Source organism: Anticarsia gemmatalis, chromosome Z (genome assembly GCF_050436995.1).
Source record: "Anticarsia gemmatalis isolate Benzon Research Colony breed Stoneville strain chromosome Z, ilAntGemm2 primary, whole genome shotgun sequence".
In the NCBI taxonomy this organism is placed as follows: Eukaryota; Metazoa; Arthropoda; class Insecta; order Lepidoptera; family Erebidae; genus Anticarsia; species Anticarsia gemmatalis.
In genome coordinates, this window is record NC_134776.1 from 17,344,338 (window position 1) to 17,359,865 (window position 15,528).

General features: G+C 35.5%; 1 protein-coding gene across 1 annotated transcript; it reads left to right on the forward strand.

Moving 5' to 3' along the window:
* The first annotated feature begins 3,970 nt into the window (after positions 1-3,970).
* Positions 3,971-15,485, forward strand: LOC142986506 (mitochondrial thiamine pyrophosphate carrier-like). Its single transcript, XM_076135020.1, has 5 exons — positions 3,971-4,313; positions 4,949-5,040; positions 5,517-5,712; positions 11,314-11,544; positions 14,834-15,485. Exons 1-5 carry the CDS (start codon positions 4,086-4,088, stop codon positions 15,053-15,055), a joined length of 969 nt encoding a protein of 322 aa, XP_075991135.1. The 5' UTR covers positions 3,971-4,085; the 3' UTR covers positions 15,056-15,485.
* Positions 15,486-15,528: the final 43 nt, after the last annotated feature.

Consider the following 15,528-nt stretch of genomic DNA (forward strand, 5'->3'; position numbering starts at 1 on the left):
TTGGACTTGGACGGTTTTCACAATTTATTTAGACTATTATCAATGACTTTTTCCTAAAGAAAGTAGCCAGATCGTGAATTTAAATTCTGAATTAAGTTTACCTCCGCCGTCTGTGAGCCTTGCATGCAAGGCTGTCTTTTAAGTTGTTTGACTAAAGTACGAAATAATTTGGAAACGACGATGGACATCATAATATAGTTTCTTAGCAATTGCTTACACTGCACTGTCTTAACCTCATTCCACCACCACCACCTATTAATTCATTAACCGTAGCTTTGTCCATTTTTGAGTAATGTAGTTGTGAATACAATCTACCAGTTGATCCTAAAAATAAAGACACCTCTTCCTTTACTGTGTTTGCCCTTAAAAATATGTGACAATATAAAACATTATAACAAACATACATAGTTCACCTCGCACTCACATACTTTACACTCCTATTTGCAATTAAACTTGTTGATTTTAACTGTTTTCTTTTAAGTTCTTCGACTCTTTGCAAAAAAAGAATACTTTTGAAATAACTTATAGAGAAAGAGGAGAGGTCTTACACAATTTAATAGAATACCACAAAAATTCCCTTAAAGTTTTATAAAACAGTCGATGAAATTATTTACTTGCAGCTGCTACTGAAAACTTCTTAAAGAAAATCGTGAAAGTCTTTGATCTTCAATGAATAAAACGACCCAGATGCTTTGAACGAATTGAACGATGAATGACGTCGATAAAAAAATCTGAAGTATTAAATGTAGTTTCAAAGGTCACCTTTGCTGTAAAATTTTGTTCAACAGATATTTTCTGTTAAATACTATTTTCGATATTGTTTTTTAACTAGCAGTCCGACCCTGCTTCGCCTAGGTCAACCTTAACATATTATACACCAAAACCTCCCTCGATATTGGTCAAAACCGCATGAAAATCAGTTTAGCAGATGTTGAGTTTACTGCGAACAGACAGACAGACGCGGCGAGGTCACTTTATTTAATAATATGTAGTTATAGTGACGATGACAGCTCAAACAAAAAGTACTTACTCTGTGTTCCGAAAACTTTGACAAATGTAAAAACGACAGACACATAGGACCCAAAACGACTATTTGGGAATCGCACGAAAACTCAAATCAAACCTACGACAACGCGCGTCGGGGTAGCGGCGTGGTGACCACTTTACCCCAACGCCATGGACATCTAGTAATTCTACCAAAGTAGAGACTTTCACAAAAAATAAGATTTTCCCATTCCTTCTCCCATTTTATTTATATAAGATAAATAAAATTTTATTTATACATTTTCTCTAATTTATCATTTCTAGAATTAAAAATAATTAAAGCTAATAAAATGAAATGCAATTGAAATTCTCTGAAAACCTTATAATTAGTTCATAAAAATATCGAGCTTATGACGTCAATTGTTAGTTCTGCAAATTGCTATAATTATCGTTCTGTAGAAATATAATATTATTTGTTTAGTAATTATTGTTAATTTTCTAGAATTATCTGTTGTGAAGTATCGCCTACAACATCCTGTGAGATTCTCGTGTAGGGGAACTATTCTCGGATTTCAAAGGTCATTCTTAGATTAACCACTTCATAACATTATGAACAGGAATAATACAATACCATTTCCACTTTTTTCTTTGTAATAATATTATACTGTGAACTAAAATAATATGTTTATAAAATAAGAGCAGTATACTTTATTTACTATTGTTCTAAAAGCTCAGACCTAATGTGAGTTAGGCAAATATGTTACGCTCTCCTCATCGTTAGTGATTTGGTAATACCCAGTTTTGATGTCATCCGGGACCAAAATTTCACTTCCAACTAATATTACAAATGCGAAAATTTGCAAAGATAGAAGTTTTCAAGCGGACAAAGTCTTCAGCAGAAAATAGTTATTAATTCAGGCGAAAAGAATGCTTCTCTGCCTATACTTTCGGAAATCACAGGCGTGAAGTTGTAAAAAATGACTTTTTAATTGACTGCCATAGACTATTATTGTGGACATTATAACTGATCTGTTTGTTCACACATTAATCATAAATATTGATTTTCTTATATGAAACAAGACAAGATAGGTTGCGGTACACGGTAAGAGCAAATTGATGAGAATATTGCAAATATCCACGATATTATAGATATTTGACTCATTCAATAGTGCCTGGATGGTTCAAGCAACATAGAATTATGGAAGGCGAAGTTCCTAGTTCGAGTAACAGGTCGAGAAGTTATTCAAAATTTGCTCTGTTTTCCAACACATAATTTGGCAACAGAAACTGTTACTTGAAACTAAAATAAAAAATATTGTGTTTTTCTGTTACGAAAATACATACATATGTATATAAAACAATAAGGCTTTTAGCTAATCATGACTAAAGCGAAACCTGCGCTTCTCATTACCTGAAATTGATGTTACCTTCTATAAAACTTACTTGGCGACATGTAAAGCATTGATACAGCTCTTACTAATTAAATTTCTTAAAGTTTTCCAACTATTCACTAACATACTGAGAACCTGTCCGACTGTAGCCTAATCTCGTACCGAGAAATAGCCGGGTAGTAATAAGCTAAAACCAGGTAAGTATTTTATAAAGCACCTAGCAGTGCAAGGACTGGCAAAGTTCTAAGCCTTTGAGTGCACTGACATACAGATGGACGGATAATTAAGTTGTACCAAAAACAAAAGGCTTTTGTTCAATTTATGAGTTTGTGCCAACAATAAAATGGAGAGAAAGGATCGCTTAATATTGTTTTTACTTTTGTAATGCACTAGTGATAAACTGAATTTCATCACAATCACGCCTCCTTGTTTTATCATGTAAAATGTAAATATTGCACAGAAACCTTTGTCATACAGGCGTAGGGACGAGCAAAGAATTGCTTCATTCATATTCATAAATATGGTCCTGGATGATCCTATTGTTATATTCGAAGGATAATTTGATATTCCGATAAATAAGTTACCTGGGACATTTCTGTTAAGAGTAAATACACGTTTATCGGTATTCAAAATATTCGATTTAAAAACTCAATTGCCGATTCCCAGACACGACCTTTACAAATTCGGATAGTTGCAAAAAAAATATTATGATTTCAACAAAAATATTTCGATATGAACTATTGAAATGCTTTCGTAATGCGAGATTCGATTAAAATGTTCTTCAATTGTTACACACGTGTGCGTTTTTTATTTAATATTATTTCATTGAAAAATATTTTTCCAATTATTTCAATTATTTGTTATTCCGTATATTTATTTTTCGATACAAATACGGATTGGCTTGCACGTGTATTTTATAAACAGAGATTATTTTTAAATGATAATCCTTAACGTGAAACACGTGAGTATATTTTCTGGCGATTTAAAAATTATTTTGTTGTTTGTTATTGTCTACCTGAAAGCATGGTGCTGTGGAATGCTATAAGTTATTGAGTAATAATTTGAATACGCTTTTATAGGACAAATGTAAGTAAGTTATAGTAAATAACAGTTCATGGATGATATCACGTTCCTGGGAGATTTGTAAGAGCAATACACTGTTATGCTTTGTTCGCTCACGTCACTACTCGTACTTAAGGCTTTTAAATTAAGGTTCTTTGTTGACATGTAAAACAACAACTCTAAAAATAGATTTGTTATAGAAGAATCTTGAGACAAGGCGACTCTGACCGACCACTTAACATTATTTTAAAGTCCAAGGCATCAATGGCCTCTCATTCTGACTGTTTTTCTATTACCTGATAGTGGTCCAAGATATCAAAAATATAGTTGGATATAAATATGTTACGATAGAACACGGTGCAGTTAATACATTTTCTGTGTAATACCATGAAAATAACGACCAAATTATTGACCATTCTCGACAAGAGCATAGCTTATTAGAATTATAATAATATATCTATGGCACTCAACAAGTCGTACACAAACCTCCTTACACAATAACATAACTAAACGAAACATTCAAGAAACAAAACTCAAATACGTCAAAATTGCCGTAAAAATAAACACAAACTTCAAGATGATCAAACATGATGAGAACATCAAATAAAGTTGGATATACCTCAATGACTTCACCATGTACTCCAGAAAATGGTTGGCTACCGGCACGATGATCCAATAACCACTAACCAAAAGCTTGTGGCAGGAATAGTCTCAGGGGTTATAACACGGTGTGTGACGCAACCCATGGATGTTATCAAGATCCGCACCCAGCTCATGCGACGAGCGAAGAAACGTGGAGCTCTCAAGAAGATTTCCAGGAGGATTTTCTGGGAGGAAGGTGTTATGGCGTTTTGGCATGGACACGCTTTAGGACAGGTACAATTTCTGACTCGATATCATTTACGATAGTTTCTGCTAGCTGCTGTCGAGTAAAAATTATGTTTCGATTGATATTATGTTCTAATTAGTCGATGATAATCATGAGGATGAAGTCTATATCAATAATTAGAATTTTTTATATGGTACTGGTATTACCAAATTCTTATTTTAAGTGCCAATATTAATGGACGTGTTAAAGACGCTCTCTTTGACTTCAAGAATCACAAATGAGTACAGTGAGCTCGTGAGGTATCCAAATATTGAGCTTTTTTGTATAGAGAAAAGATTTTATTACAGGTTCATACATACTATAATGCGAAAATACTTTTCCCAGACCTAATATTTCCCTTAAGGGGGTGTATAAAATTCTTGGCAGTCTTCGGTTATCAAATTGTGCATAGATCTCAGTTCTCCCAGCTTAGCTTGAGGAATGGCTTTTCCCTGGGGCCATAGAACTTCAAAATCCCTTTGTTTTTTTTCAACAAACCCAGAACTTTATTATGTCCCACTCTCTGACGTCATTGTAATTTAAAATGTTAGTATTTTTTCAATAATAGTTGTTTCGTTTTCAGCCAGTTTACTATTTCTTTCAAATAATTTTTCAATAGGATTAAAATCTAGTATATTTTCAGTTACATTCAGTAATATCGGTGGGCAGCCAGTTCTTTGTTTACGAGATGACAACACGAAGCGTTGCAGGATTAGCGATAGACGAGAGTCACAAGTAAGCTAAGATTTTTATACAGTTTTAATAAGATCGAGCATTGTTTTAATTTTAAGTTGGAATCATTTTATTTGTATAAAAAATTTGAAAATGGCTGTAGCTTGGATAACACAAATACATCCTGATTGAATAATTAAGCCCATTTCTAAATTAGAATATTATACATTTATTATTGTTTGTGGATAGAACTATATACTACTATTACTACTAAACTGCAATTATTTGCATAGCAAAAGTAATTGAGAAAGTAGGTCTTACGCAATTAATTTTGAAAAATGTTTCTATCTAGCATTTTAGGGAAACTTCGTTTGCGACTAAAGTTACATATTCTTACGCATTTTTAAATGAATGCATAGCATTGTGTAGAAGTGATCTCGGCTGTCACCAGTCTCACAAACCTACCGATCCCCACGTCTTTCAGATAAAAGCCTTAACAATAAAAATTATGAATTATAGTCTCCAATTCTGTCTTTCAGACCGGCTTTAAATTTCCTCTGCGGTGTGATGGCTGGCTGCACCAGCACGACCCTGGCGATACCTATCGAGGTGATCAGAGTGCGTCAGATGTTGGTTCACGATCAGTACCGGGGCTTCTTTCACGGCGCTAAAAATGTCTACCGCTCTGGAGGATTCTTCGCTTTCTATGAAGGATTGAGCGCTTCCTTGTTGCAGGTTTGTTCTTTAGAATCGTGCTATTTTTACAGTCACTCATCCTTTAAAAGTACTTGAAATCATATCACTTGTTTTCGTTGAAGACTGATGCGTTTTATGCACTAGTTTCTTCGTCAACAGGGTGTTAATTTATGTGCATACATGAAATCACGCATGTTTTGTCATTTTTCATAAATTTACGCAAAATGTGGGATTCAGAATAAAAAGACAAAAAACGCCACTTGCTTCGATCCCTACTAACTTATTTCATTCATATGTATACACATCACAATTTTAAAGTATTTTAATAGCTTTATAATCGTTTGGATTGGTATGATATTAAATTCGGAAATAAGACACCAAAGTTTTGTCAGTTTTGTATCACTAAAAAAGTAGGCACATTTAACATTTTAATCCCGACTTCAAAGGGCAAGTTCGTTGCTCTTTACTCAGCAAATAAATCCCTCAGGCTATTGAAAATGTTCTAATGGGTAAACCCAATAACACTTTTCCCGAGCTATGAATCAAACTGGTGACTTAGTGATCAGCAGTCGTTAATGCTACCACTTGACCATCAAGGTAATTGCTGCCCTGAACAGTTAACTGTAACTTATCAAAGGGTTTAGTTGGTACGAAAGTTTTGTATAACTTTCTCTTTATGATTCTAGGCATATCATAAATTAAACATACCTTTTCTTATGTATGAATTACAAATTACATGCTGCAGAATATGGTTTACGCAAGATAAATTAATTTTTAAGAAAGATTTCATTTTTTGCTTTTTATTAGGTCGCTCTACGAAGCAAAAAATCAAGTCAATGGATTAATCTTATAATATGTTAGATTACAAACGAAAAAAAGAAGTTATATTTCTAGTAGACCCCTCTAGCTCTGTCCCCGGGATGACAGCCAATTGTATTGTTACCAAAATTTACAAAAAACTTAATATAAACTGTTTACTAATTACACATAAAATACAATGATCATAAAATTAATACTACAAAAAAACTAGCTAATCTTATTGTATCACATACTAAAACAAAAAAAAATAAGGGAACAATGATTAATGATAAAACTATAATAGTTTTGTTGAAATCAATTCCCTACATATGAATTAAAAAAAACAGGTATCTAGTGAAGAGCTTTATGAATAAAATGATGAATTAAAAATGGAGTAATATCTACTGTCAGGTGAATTAGGAGCTAAATAGATGAGACAACAATTAAACCGTACACGACCAGTGGTAACATTAGCACATATAATTTCATCACTTGAGTCAGATTCACAGTCCAATGTCCAGGACACCGCCGCCACTTCGTCCAATGTCGTATCTTAATACTGTGTAATTACCTGGGAAGACTTCAGAGTCAAACATACTGTTATCTAGGCGAGTTTCAGTAAGAGCAACTAGTTTACTGGGGAAGGTGTGTAGTGTGTTTTTAATATCAGAGCGTTTGGAATTCAGACCTCGAACATTTTGATAGAATATCATGTCTAAATTCTTAGTTTTCACTACGAAAAAAGTTAGGTTCAGTAATTTTGCTTTTTGCTTTGTATGTAAACCACTCTTGTAATGACATATTTTTCGGCCAGTTGCCAGGAGCCATATAAACATTAAAAAGGTGAGTCGGAACGCGCAATATGAAGCAGTTGTGACGCGAATGCACTGGATATGGCTTCTGTATATCTATAACTAGCTGACCCGCGCAACTTCGCTTGCGTCACATAAGAGAGAATGCGTCATAATTTTCCCCGTTTTTGTAACATTTCTCGTTGCTACTCCGCTCCTATTAGTCGTAGCGTGATGATATATAGCCTATAGCCTTCCTCGATAAATAGGCTATCTAACACTGAAATAATTTTTCAAATCGGACCAGTAGTTCCTGAGATTAGCGCGTTCAAACAAGCAAACAAACAAACAAACAAACAAACAAACTCTTCAGCTTTATAATATTAGTATAGATGTTATCTATGTTTGAAGGTTTTTTGCCAAATAGAAACGGATATCGTCTTCGGATACGTCAGGATGAAAATTCCATGTATGGATGAATTTGGTAGGAGCCAAATTTTTAAGATTGTCATCCGTGTCTCCAGTAGCGTAAACAATTGCTCTTCGACGTCGCGTCTGTTGAGGATTGCTTGTTGTGAATTCTCGTGAACTGAACCTCTTAAATTTGTGTTCGTCTGTAGCTCCTTGAGGTTGCACAGGTGTAGGCGTTGAAGCAGGTGATGGTGAGGATGGTCGCATCTGTGAGGTGTATTTAGGTATAAGCTTATGTTGCGGTTTGTCATTTTGAAGTGACTGGCAGAATAAGTGTCGGTTTGGCGATTTTTGCAAAGATTCAGATGTTGTGCTCATTATAAAGATCGCATGTTCTCGAATTACTTTTTCAATCATATAATTTTTTTGTTACGCATGGGAAAGTTCCCTGTCAAGTGAAATATTTCTTACTTCAAGATCTAATAAGCGTTTGGTATTATTATCACACCGTAATTGCATTGAAGCTTGTGTGTTAGAAGTAATATCCAACGTTCCTAATATTTGGTCAGCATCGTTCCTCAATACGTTTATTATGAAGATCGATGATGGAAGATTTAATTGACTTAACGTTTTCGGACATCTCATGCATCGTCGTCTCTTAGCCAAGGTATCTGTTGACGCTTTCTTCTCAAAACGCACGAAGTTCCGCTATCACAGTACCAATGGAGCACTCAGCATTGTTTAGTTGTGGTATGTCCGTACTCTGATTCTTCGATAACATAGACTGCGTTGTTTTCCTTCTAATCGTGATGTTACAAGAATCATCTATTAGTTCGCTCTCGTGATGATATGTAACTGGGCGTGTCATCAATCCATCCGAGCGCTGTGGAGATTGTTAATTAATGATGGCTTTTTACCGCGACATTCTTGGCATACCCAGCAATTTTTTTGCTTACAAGTCATTGAAAGTGAGGTCTGGTCCTGTGATATATTGGTTAATTATGGTTCCATCGCAGCAGACATTTAAAAAAGGCTTCAAAAGGTTTCTATACTTATGACTACTATAAGATTTTCTCTGACAAAAATAATTTGTGCTCTTCTGTAGGTGCATATAAGTGCCGTCGAGAATAGTGATCGCTTTTCTGGCTTCGATCGCACTATCAGGATTGCCAAATAATCGTTCTGGGACTAGAAGGTTCCTCTGCACCACTTCCTCTCTTGTCAAGTGATCATACCGACATGGGATGGTACAAAGCGCGTAAAAGTGCTTCGAAGCCCATCTTTAATTTTTTGAAAAATCTGCACTCGACCATTTTAAAAGTTGAAGCCAACCTGCTGCAATTATTGTGCGCTTATTGTGTTGGTGATTTAAGCTTGTTACGTTTTCCAGCAAATCAGAAAACTGGTCGTGAGTAAAACCAGTCCATGTATGCAGTTATTTCAGTAGCATTTAAGGATTCGTATTGTTCAAAGTTTAAAAATTTTTTGATATATGATTTTTGTTAATTGTTAATAAACTACTTACTTCGCTGTGAACTCCTCAATGAGGTTATCTTGCAGCGGAAGTAAGTGCCATATATTTTCATGTAGGTGGTCTTCACATACCTACTCGACTATTTTCCGGAATAATAATATTGTACCGACAGAACAGGCGAATAACTATTTTCTCAGGTATTCGGCATCTTGACGCATTTATACAAGATTCAAATACGCAGTTATTAGTGCTGTTTGGAGTTCGCTTGAACCCAGGCAATGTTTTTATTAGCCGTTGATTAGCGATGTTGCCTTCTTGTACGACATTTATATCGTCTTGAAATTGTTGTGTGCGTAAAATCGCTTGATACGATCTTTCCGCTCTTTGCCAACCTTGGGTGGAACCTTTAAGAAAAGAAAAATATTGCTGCCACTTGAGTTCTAGCCAGGAAGGATTTTAGATTGATTATATCAATCAAAATAATTAGATGGACAAGCTATGGGCACTCTTTACAATTTGTTTTTTTTAGCTACAATGCCTGAAGAGCTTGCTATTTCTACTACTTTATTACGAGGGATCATTATTGTTTATGTTTTATGTTTCCACATTTTGTATTTTATTAATTTCAGCTTCTTTATTTCGATATCTATACATTGATGATTTCACACTTTTAGAAGGTGGAGTTTGGGCAATAAGCTTCTACCTTTTATTTTCGTGTGAAGCGGCCAATGCGTTGTATGATTGGAGAAGTTTTCTGTTGTTAATTCTTGTTTGCATCGTTGGAGGTGCCTTCGATCTCGTTTTTGACAAAGTCAGGAGTGTAAGTGTGAGCTGTTTTTCCTACAATGCTTACGTCCCGAAAAATTTTTTGGTGATGGACCATTTTAAACTATCGCGATTTGAATTAATACCGTAAAGGGCCATTATACTACTAACGTTTCATCAAGTCGGGGATCTGGATGAAACAGCCAGATGTTTGACTGAATATCAGGGATTCATATCATATACTCTTAACCAGTAGGAGTGACGTTTGGGATAGTTTTGTAGAGAAAAAATATTACCATTTTGTTTTCTATGCCTGTGGCACGAATTTGATTGGAAAATTGGTCGCCCGGGTGATTAGGTAGAAAATTCCCAGTTGTCACCCCGGAAGCCGGTGCTAGAGGAGACTATTAGGAAAATACCGCACATAGGTACAACCGTGCCTATAACTATTATTTATTTTCTTACGGACTACCCTTTTGCTTTTCTTCTTATTTGCGTATGTGCCTCCATACCAGCCCGCACCATTCGGGCTGTGGCGCTGCCAAGTCCCCCAATCTCGTGGAGAGGGCTTAATGCTGCATCGTTTTATGGAGCGCGTCTATACATCCCTGTATCGTAGGAGTGAGAATTAGTCGTTAAAATAGTCCGTCACCATTTGTATTTTGCACAGTTTGTTTTCGAATATTCTGTAATATTCGAATATTCGGTCCTGTAATTTTGTCGTTGTCGACGAAATAGATCAGTGATTTAATTAATAAAAATCTATTATAAGACATTATTTTCCGGAAGTATAATGTTCAATTATGGGCATATTACCAAAACCATTAAAACTAAAATAGGACTCCTCTTCCGGTTGCGGGTACAGCCCTTGAAGAATTAATATGGCTAAAAAACTAACCATTTCAACTGATCATTTCTCTGTCAATTGGTGTCCATCGGTGCAGTCTCAATGTCGGTAAGAATTTATTCTGGTTTTTAATAAATTTTATTTTGTGATTGACGTGTCTATTCGTTTCTGTGCGCATACTGTCTATGAAGTCAGTGTCAATCATTTTGTAAAAAATATCGAGGATGGTTGTCTGGTCTGTGATTAGATATGTCCGCCGTGCTTTCGCTTGCCCTCCACTAGTTTAGAGTAAAAGATAAGCTTCACCACTCTCTCCTCCTCCATCCGTGATACGCGATCGCACCATTGAAGCTGACGACGCATTAAATAGATTTCGACCATCGACTTTGCCACCCACATTAGCTCGTCTTAATACGCACTCGTTCTGACCATTTAATCTTCATGATGGTACGAAGACACTTGAGGAGTAAACTTACTAGTAATAATGGTAACGAAAAAAAAACATGCCGCATTTTCCTTCTAAAAAATGTTATGTGATTTATTTTTGTTCGCAGATGGGTCCCCAGGTCGGCATTTCATTCACAACATTCCGCGTCATGCAGCGTCTGATCCTGAACTTTTTGGACGACCCCCACGACAAGCCGGGGCAGGTGTCCACAGATGCCAACCGCCACCGGCCGGAGAACCTCATGCTGGCCAGCACCTGCGCCGGTTGTATGGCAGGCTTCGTCTCCAAGACCTTGACGTACCCATTCGATTTGGCGAAGAAGAGAATGCAGATAGGGGTAATTTTTCCTAAATTTACTGAAATTTTCACTTCATCATTATCATTTATACTGTGCAGATCCAGATATATACTTATAATATATTAGAATGTTCGTGTGTGTGCAATACTCAATTCCTCTATTCTCTCTTTATCATAGCCAGGTGGAGTAGGCAATATACTTAGCAATTCTGACAGAATAATTCAGAAATACATTTTCGACCCGCCATTGCACCAAATATCTCTGCGATACAGTCACATACACATCTGACGTGCCACAAAAGCAGTTATCATTATAATATCATATTATATAAGACGCTTTTTGAACACCCTCTACAAAACGAAATCATAAGCAGATCCGGGTTCCAAAGTCACGCAAATACTAGAATACAGCCTTCCAAGATATTAACTTAGTTATATAACCAAGGTTTTTTACAAAGCGGTAAACGATACGAGTTTCTCCATGTTTTTCTATAATTGAAGCCGCTCCTAGCTAGAAGATTTTTCCTATACATATACAGGAAAACGGATGTTTCGTAATATGTTATAGCCTGCACCATAAACATTGTATTTATATGTGTTCCGGACTACTGTTTGTATAACACGTTAAATTATTAGCTTTACCGTCTCACACGCTGATTGACACAATCATACCTTGCATGATCCCCGTTCATTCCGAGTAATGTTCGAGAATAATTATGAAACACAAAAGTTTAGAAGATATGTTACACGCAGATCAACGACTACATAAATACTGCTTTTGTAGCGGGTTAGTGGTGTAGCCGACTGCTTAACACCAAGTCCCGGGTTCAATTCCCTAGTCAGGCAAAGTATCGTTGGTATTTTCAATTCAAAGAATACTTCTCAATTGTTGCCGGAAGTTTGTTAACGTGACCGGTATATGACAATTGACTCGCCCCTTATTACATGGGATTAACATTGTTAATGGCGAAACGTTTAAGTCCAAGGCCTATGACCATCATTTGACACTTACTAAATATTTCCATCACATCACACTTACTGTTGGTCATAGTCCATTTAGCACCCTTTATCTTTACTATTACAAGTGCCATCGCAATTTTGGGTACTTTAGGTGGTGAAAAAACCTTTCAGTATCACGTTCAGTATTGAATAGTATTGATGTATTAGAGTTTTTTCATTTATTACCAAAGTATAAGAAAATGGCGTCATCATTCGACTTCATTACGAAATATTGAAAGTCCAATAATTAAGTGAAAAGGATAATTCTCGTTATTGCTAAGAATAATTATATTACAGTCTATTTCAATCTCATGAAACTTATCCCACGCGTAATCGTTCACAAAGTAATATTCCCGTTAGTACGTGCATCTAAATGAAATAAAATTCTGATAAAGGTTAATTGAGGATTATTAAAAAATGATTCCAGTTATGATATTTTTATTCTACACGTGTATTGTAAATTAAGACAGCAATTATTGCTGTTCCGATAAACTAATAATCCGAATTATCCCGGAATAAAATAATTGCAGATATTTAATATTTTCCAATATATCGTGATATTTGCGAATTTTATTTGTAGGTGGAGTTTCCTATTAATTGTAGTCTGTTAGCATTTATATTGAAAATCGTTTTGATGTTTACTATAGCCAATAGGTAATTGGTGAGAACAAAGAAGGTTTTGTAGTTATTATTCAGTAAGGCAACACACAAATATTAAATCGCTAAAACGTAGTTTGACGTAGTAGAACGCGATTTTATTAAGGAACTTAAGTGATTACTATGCCTTTTTTCCGTGGAGCCCACTAAAAACCTGACGAGTGTCCAACCACTAAGACGTGCGCCGGGATAACCGCTAAACTAGTACCGCAAGACGCACACCATGCGCGGCTCGCACCCTTACGGGGGAAGCAATTGTTATACAAGAGTATTTTTAAATTCCCACTGGATATCAAAGTCTCCACCATTAGATACGTTACCAAGAGATTAACGAGACACTAATGAACCACAGGTTAATTATCATATTCGTTTGCGAATCAAAAAATTTCATTATTTTATTACAATACAGCGAAAATTTTTAAACACCTTAAGTTTCCTTCCTCTCTACCTACGGACGCACGTCCGGAAGTAGGAAGTCGCCAAAACGTGACGCAACATCAATACCACTAAATTGATGATTGCTAACCCTTAAGGTGACGTGTCTGCGGAGCCCCATAGATCTGCTTAATCATGCATTGATTGGTGGTTCAGTTTCTCATCAAAGAGACAATTCATCAGAGTTATGCGCCTATTTATTCCCTTGTCTTCAAAAATTGTTCTCAATGCATCCCACACTTCTTTTGTGTAAGTAAGATTTTGAACACACGGATAAAGATGAGATGCTTCGTGAAGACATTATCGTGTATGCTTCTTGATCCTTCTCGATGCTATAAACACACAAAAACTTCAAAGCGACTTCAATTTATTTAGACCTACAAATAGGTCTAAATAAATTCAAGCAAAAATTTGCAATCACAATTTCCACTTAAGGTTTATTGCGAAAATTACACAGTATAAGCGAATGAGAAAACAGCGAACCGTCTCGGCGACTAGAAGTACCTGTACCAATGTATACGATCCGTCTGTCTACACGCCAATTTAATTAATTAACAGACACTTAAACAGTTATTGCACATCGATCGCTACTTGGAAAATATCGGAATTTGTGCATTACCTCCAGGTAATGAGATCTGTTTGTGTAACGACGTCTGAGAGCCTCTGTAATTGCTTAGACGACCCTGCGATTTATTGTGTTGAGTCTACATTCATGCTTTTAACAATGCCTTTGGCGATCGCCGTCTACATTTTTTAAATTATGTTTCATGATAGTCGAGACTTGTGTACTTCCTCGCCGACGCTGATTTCATTTTCGTTGTTTGACATGAGCTAAATACTCGTAGTGCTTGTGGAAAGAATGTTAAAAGAGACGTTTGATGCTTGTAATTTATGTAGTTACCTTGGTTAAAGAGTTTGTTGTTGTTTGTTGTGACTTTTATCTCAGTTTACGGTTAGAATAGCGATCTTAGGTTCTGCTTTTTTGAGCACCTCATAGTTTAAATAATCTTATGTTTATAATAATCTTTATTTTCCATATTTTTGCATTTACAATATTATATTCATACATTGGAAATTACATTAAAATGCTCTTAAATTGAGAAACTCTGATTCCTGAACTAGGTTGAGAACCTGTATCTTAGGAATATAGTTTGCGAACTGAGTGGACGATTTAGACTGGAATTCTAGAAATTATTTGTTAGTTTTTTTGTGATACTAAAGAAATACTTTCTTTTCAGAGTCACACTGCAAGTGACAAGTACAAAGTTCCGAGTCAAGCGAAGAAATTAGCGCAGTGCCAGAGGTTGTCAGACTGTATGTACAAATGTTACCAAAAAGAAGGATTTAAGGGCTTCTTTAGAGGGTGGACTGTGACCATATTAAAGGCACAGATGACTAGTGTTGTAGCATTTACTTCGTATGAAATGATTTGTTACGTGATGAGGAAATTTTACTTGTGAAGTGTAGGTCCATCAATGGGGAATATGTCAAAATGCAACGGTCACTCGGTAGTTGTAACGATGTGAATTGCTGTCTTTTAAAGGCTTGTTTTTGCTGAAACTCTAATGTCATTGTAACCTATCTGGGATTTAGGGCGTTAACCTTTTGTCAGGGTTTTTGTATTGAAAACCGAGAAATATGTAAAAACGCTCTAACATCTAGATGGCATTAGTATTTCTCATGGAGTAGATGCGAGATATTTTGAAAATGCGTGTCTATAAAAACTGTATTTTGAAGTACAAGTGTTAGTTTAATGCTTAGTAACTGTTAAAAAATTAGTAAAATGCTTGATAATTTAATAAATATATTGAGCTCTTCGAGGTAACTTTTTTGTTTATTATATTTAGTTATTTATATTTTTATTTACGATTAATTATTTTGTGAACCTAATAAAAAAATATTTATGAAGGAAATTCGTTATTATTCCTTTTTT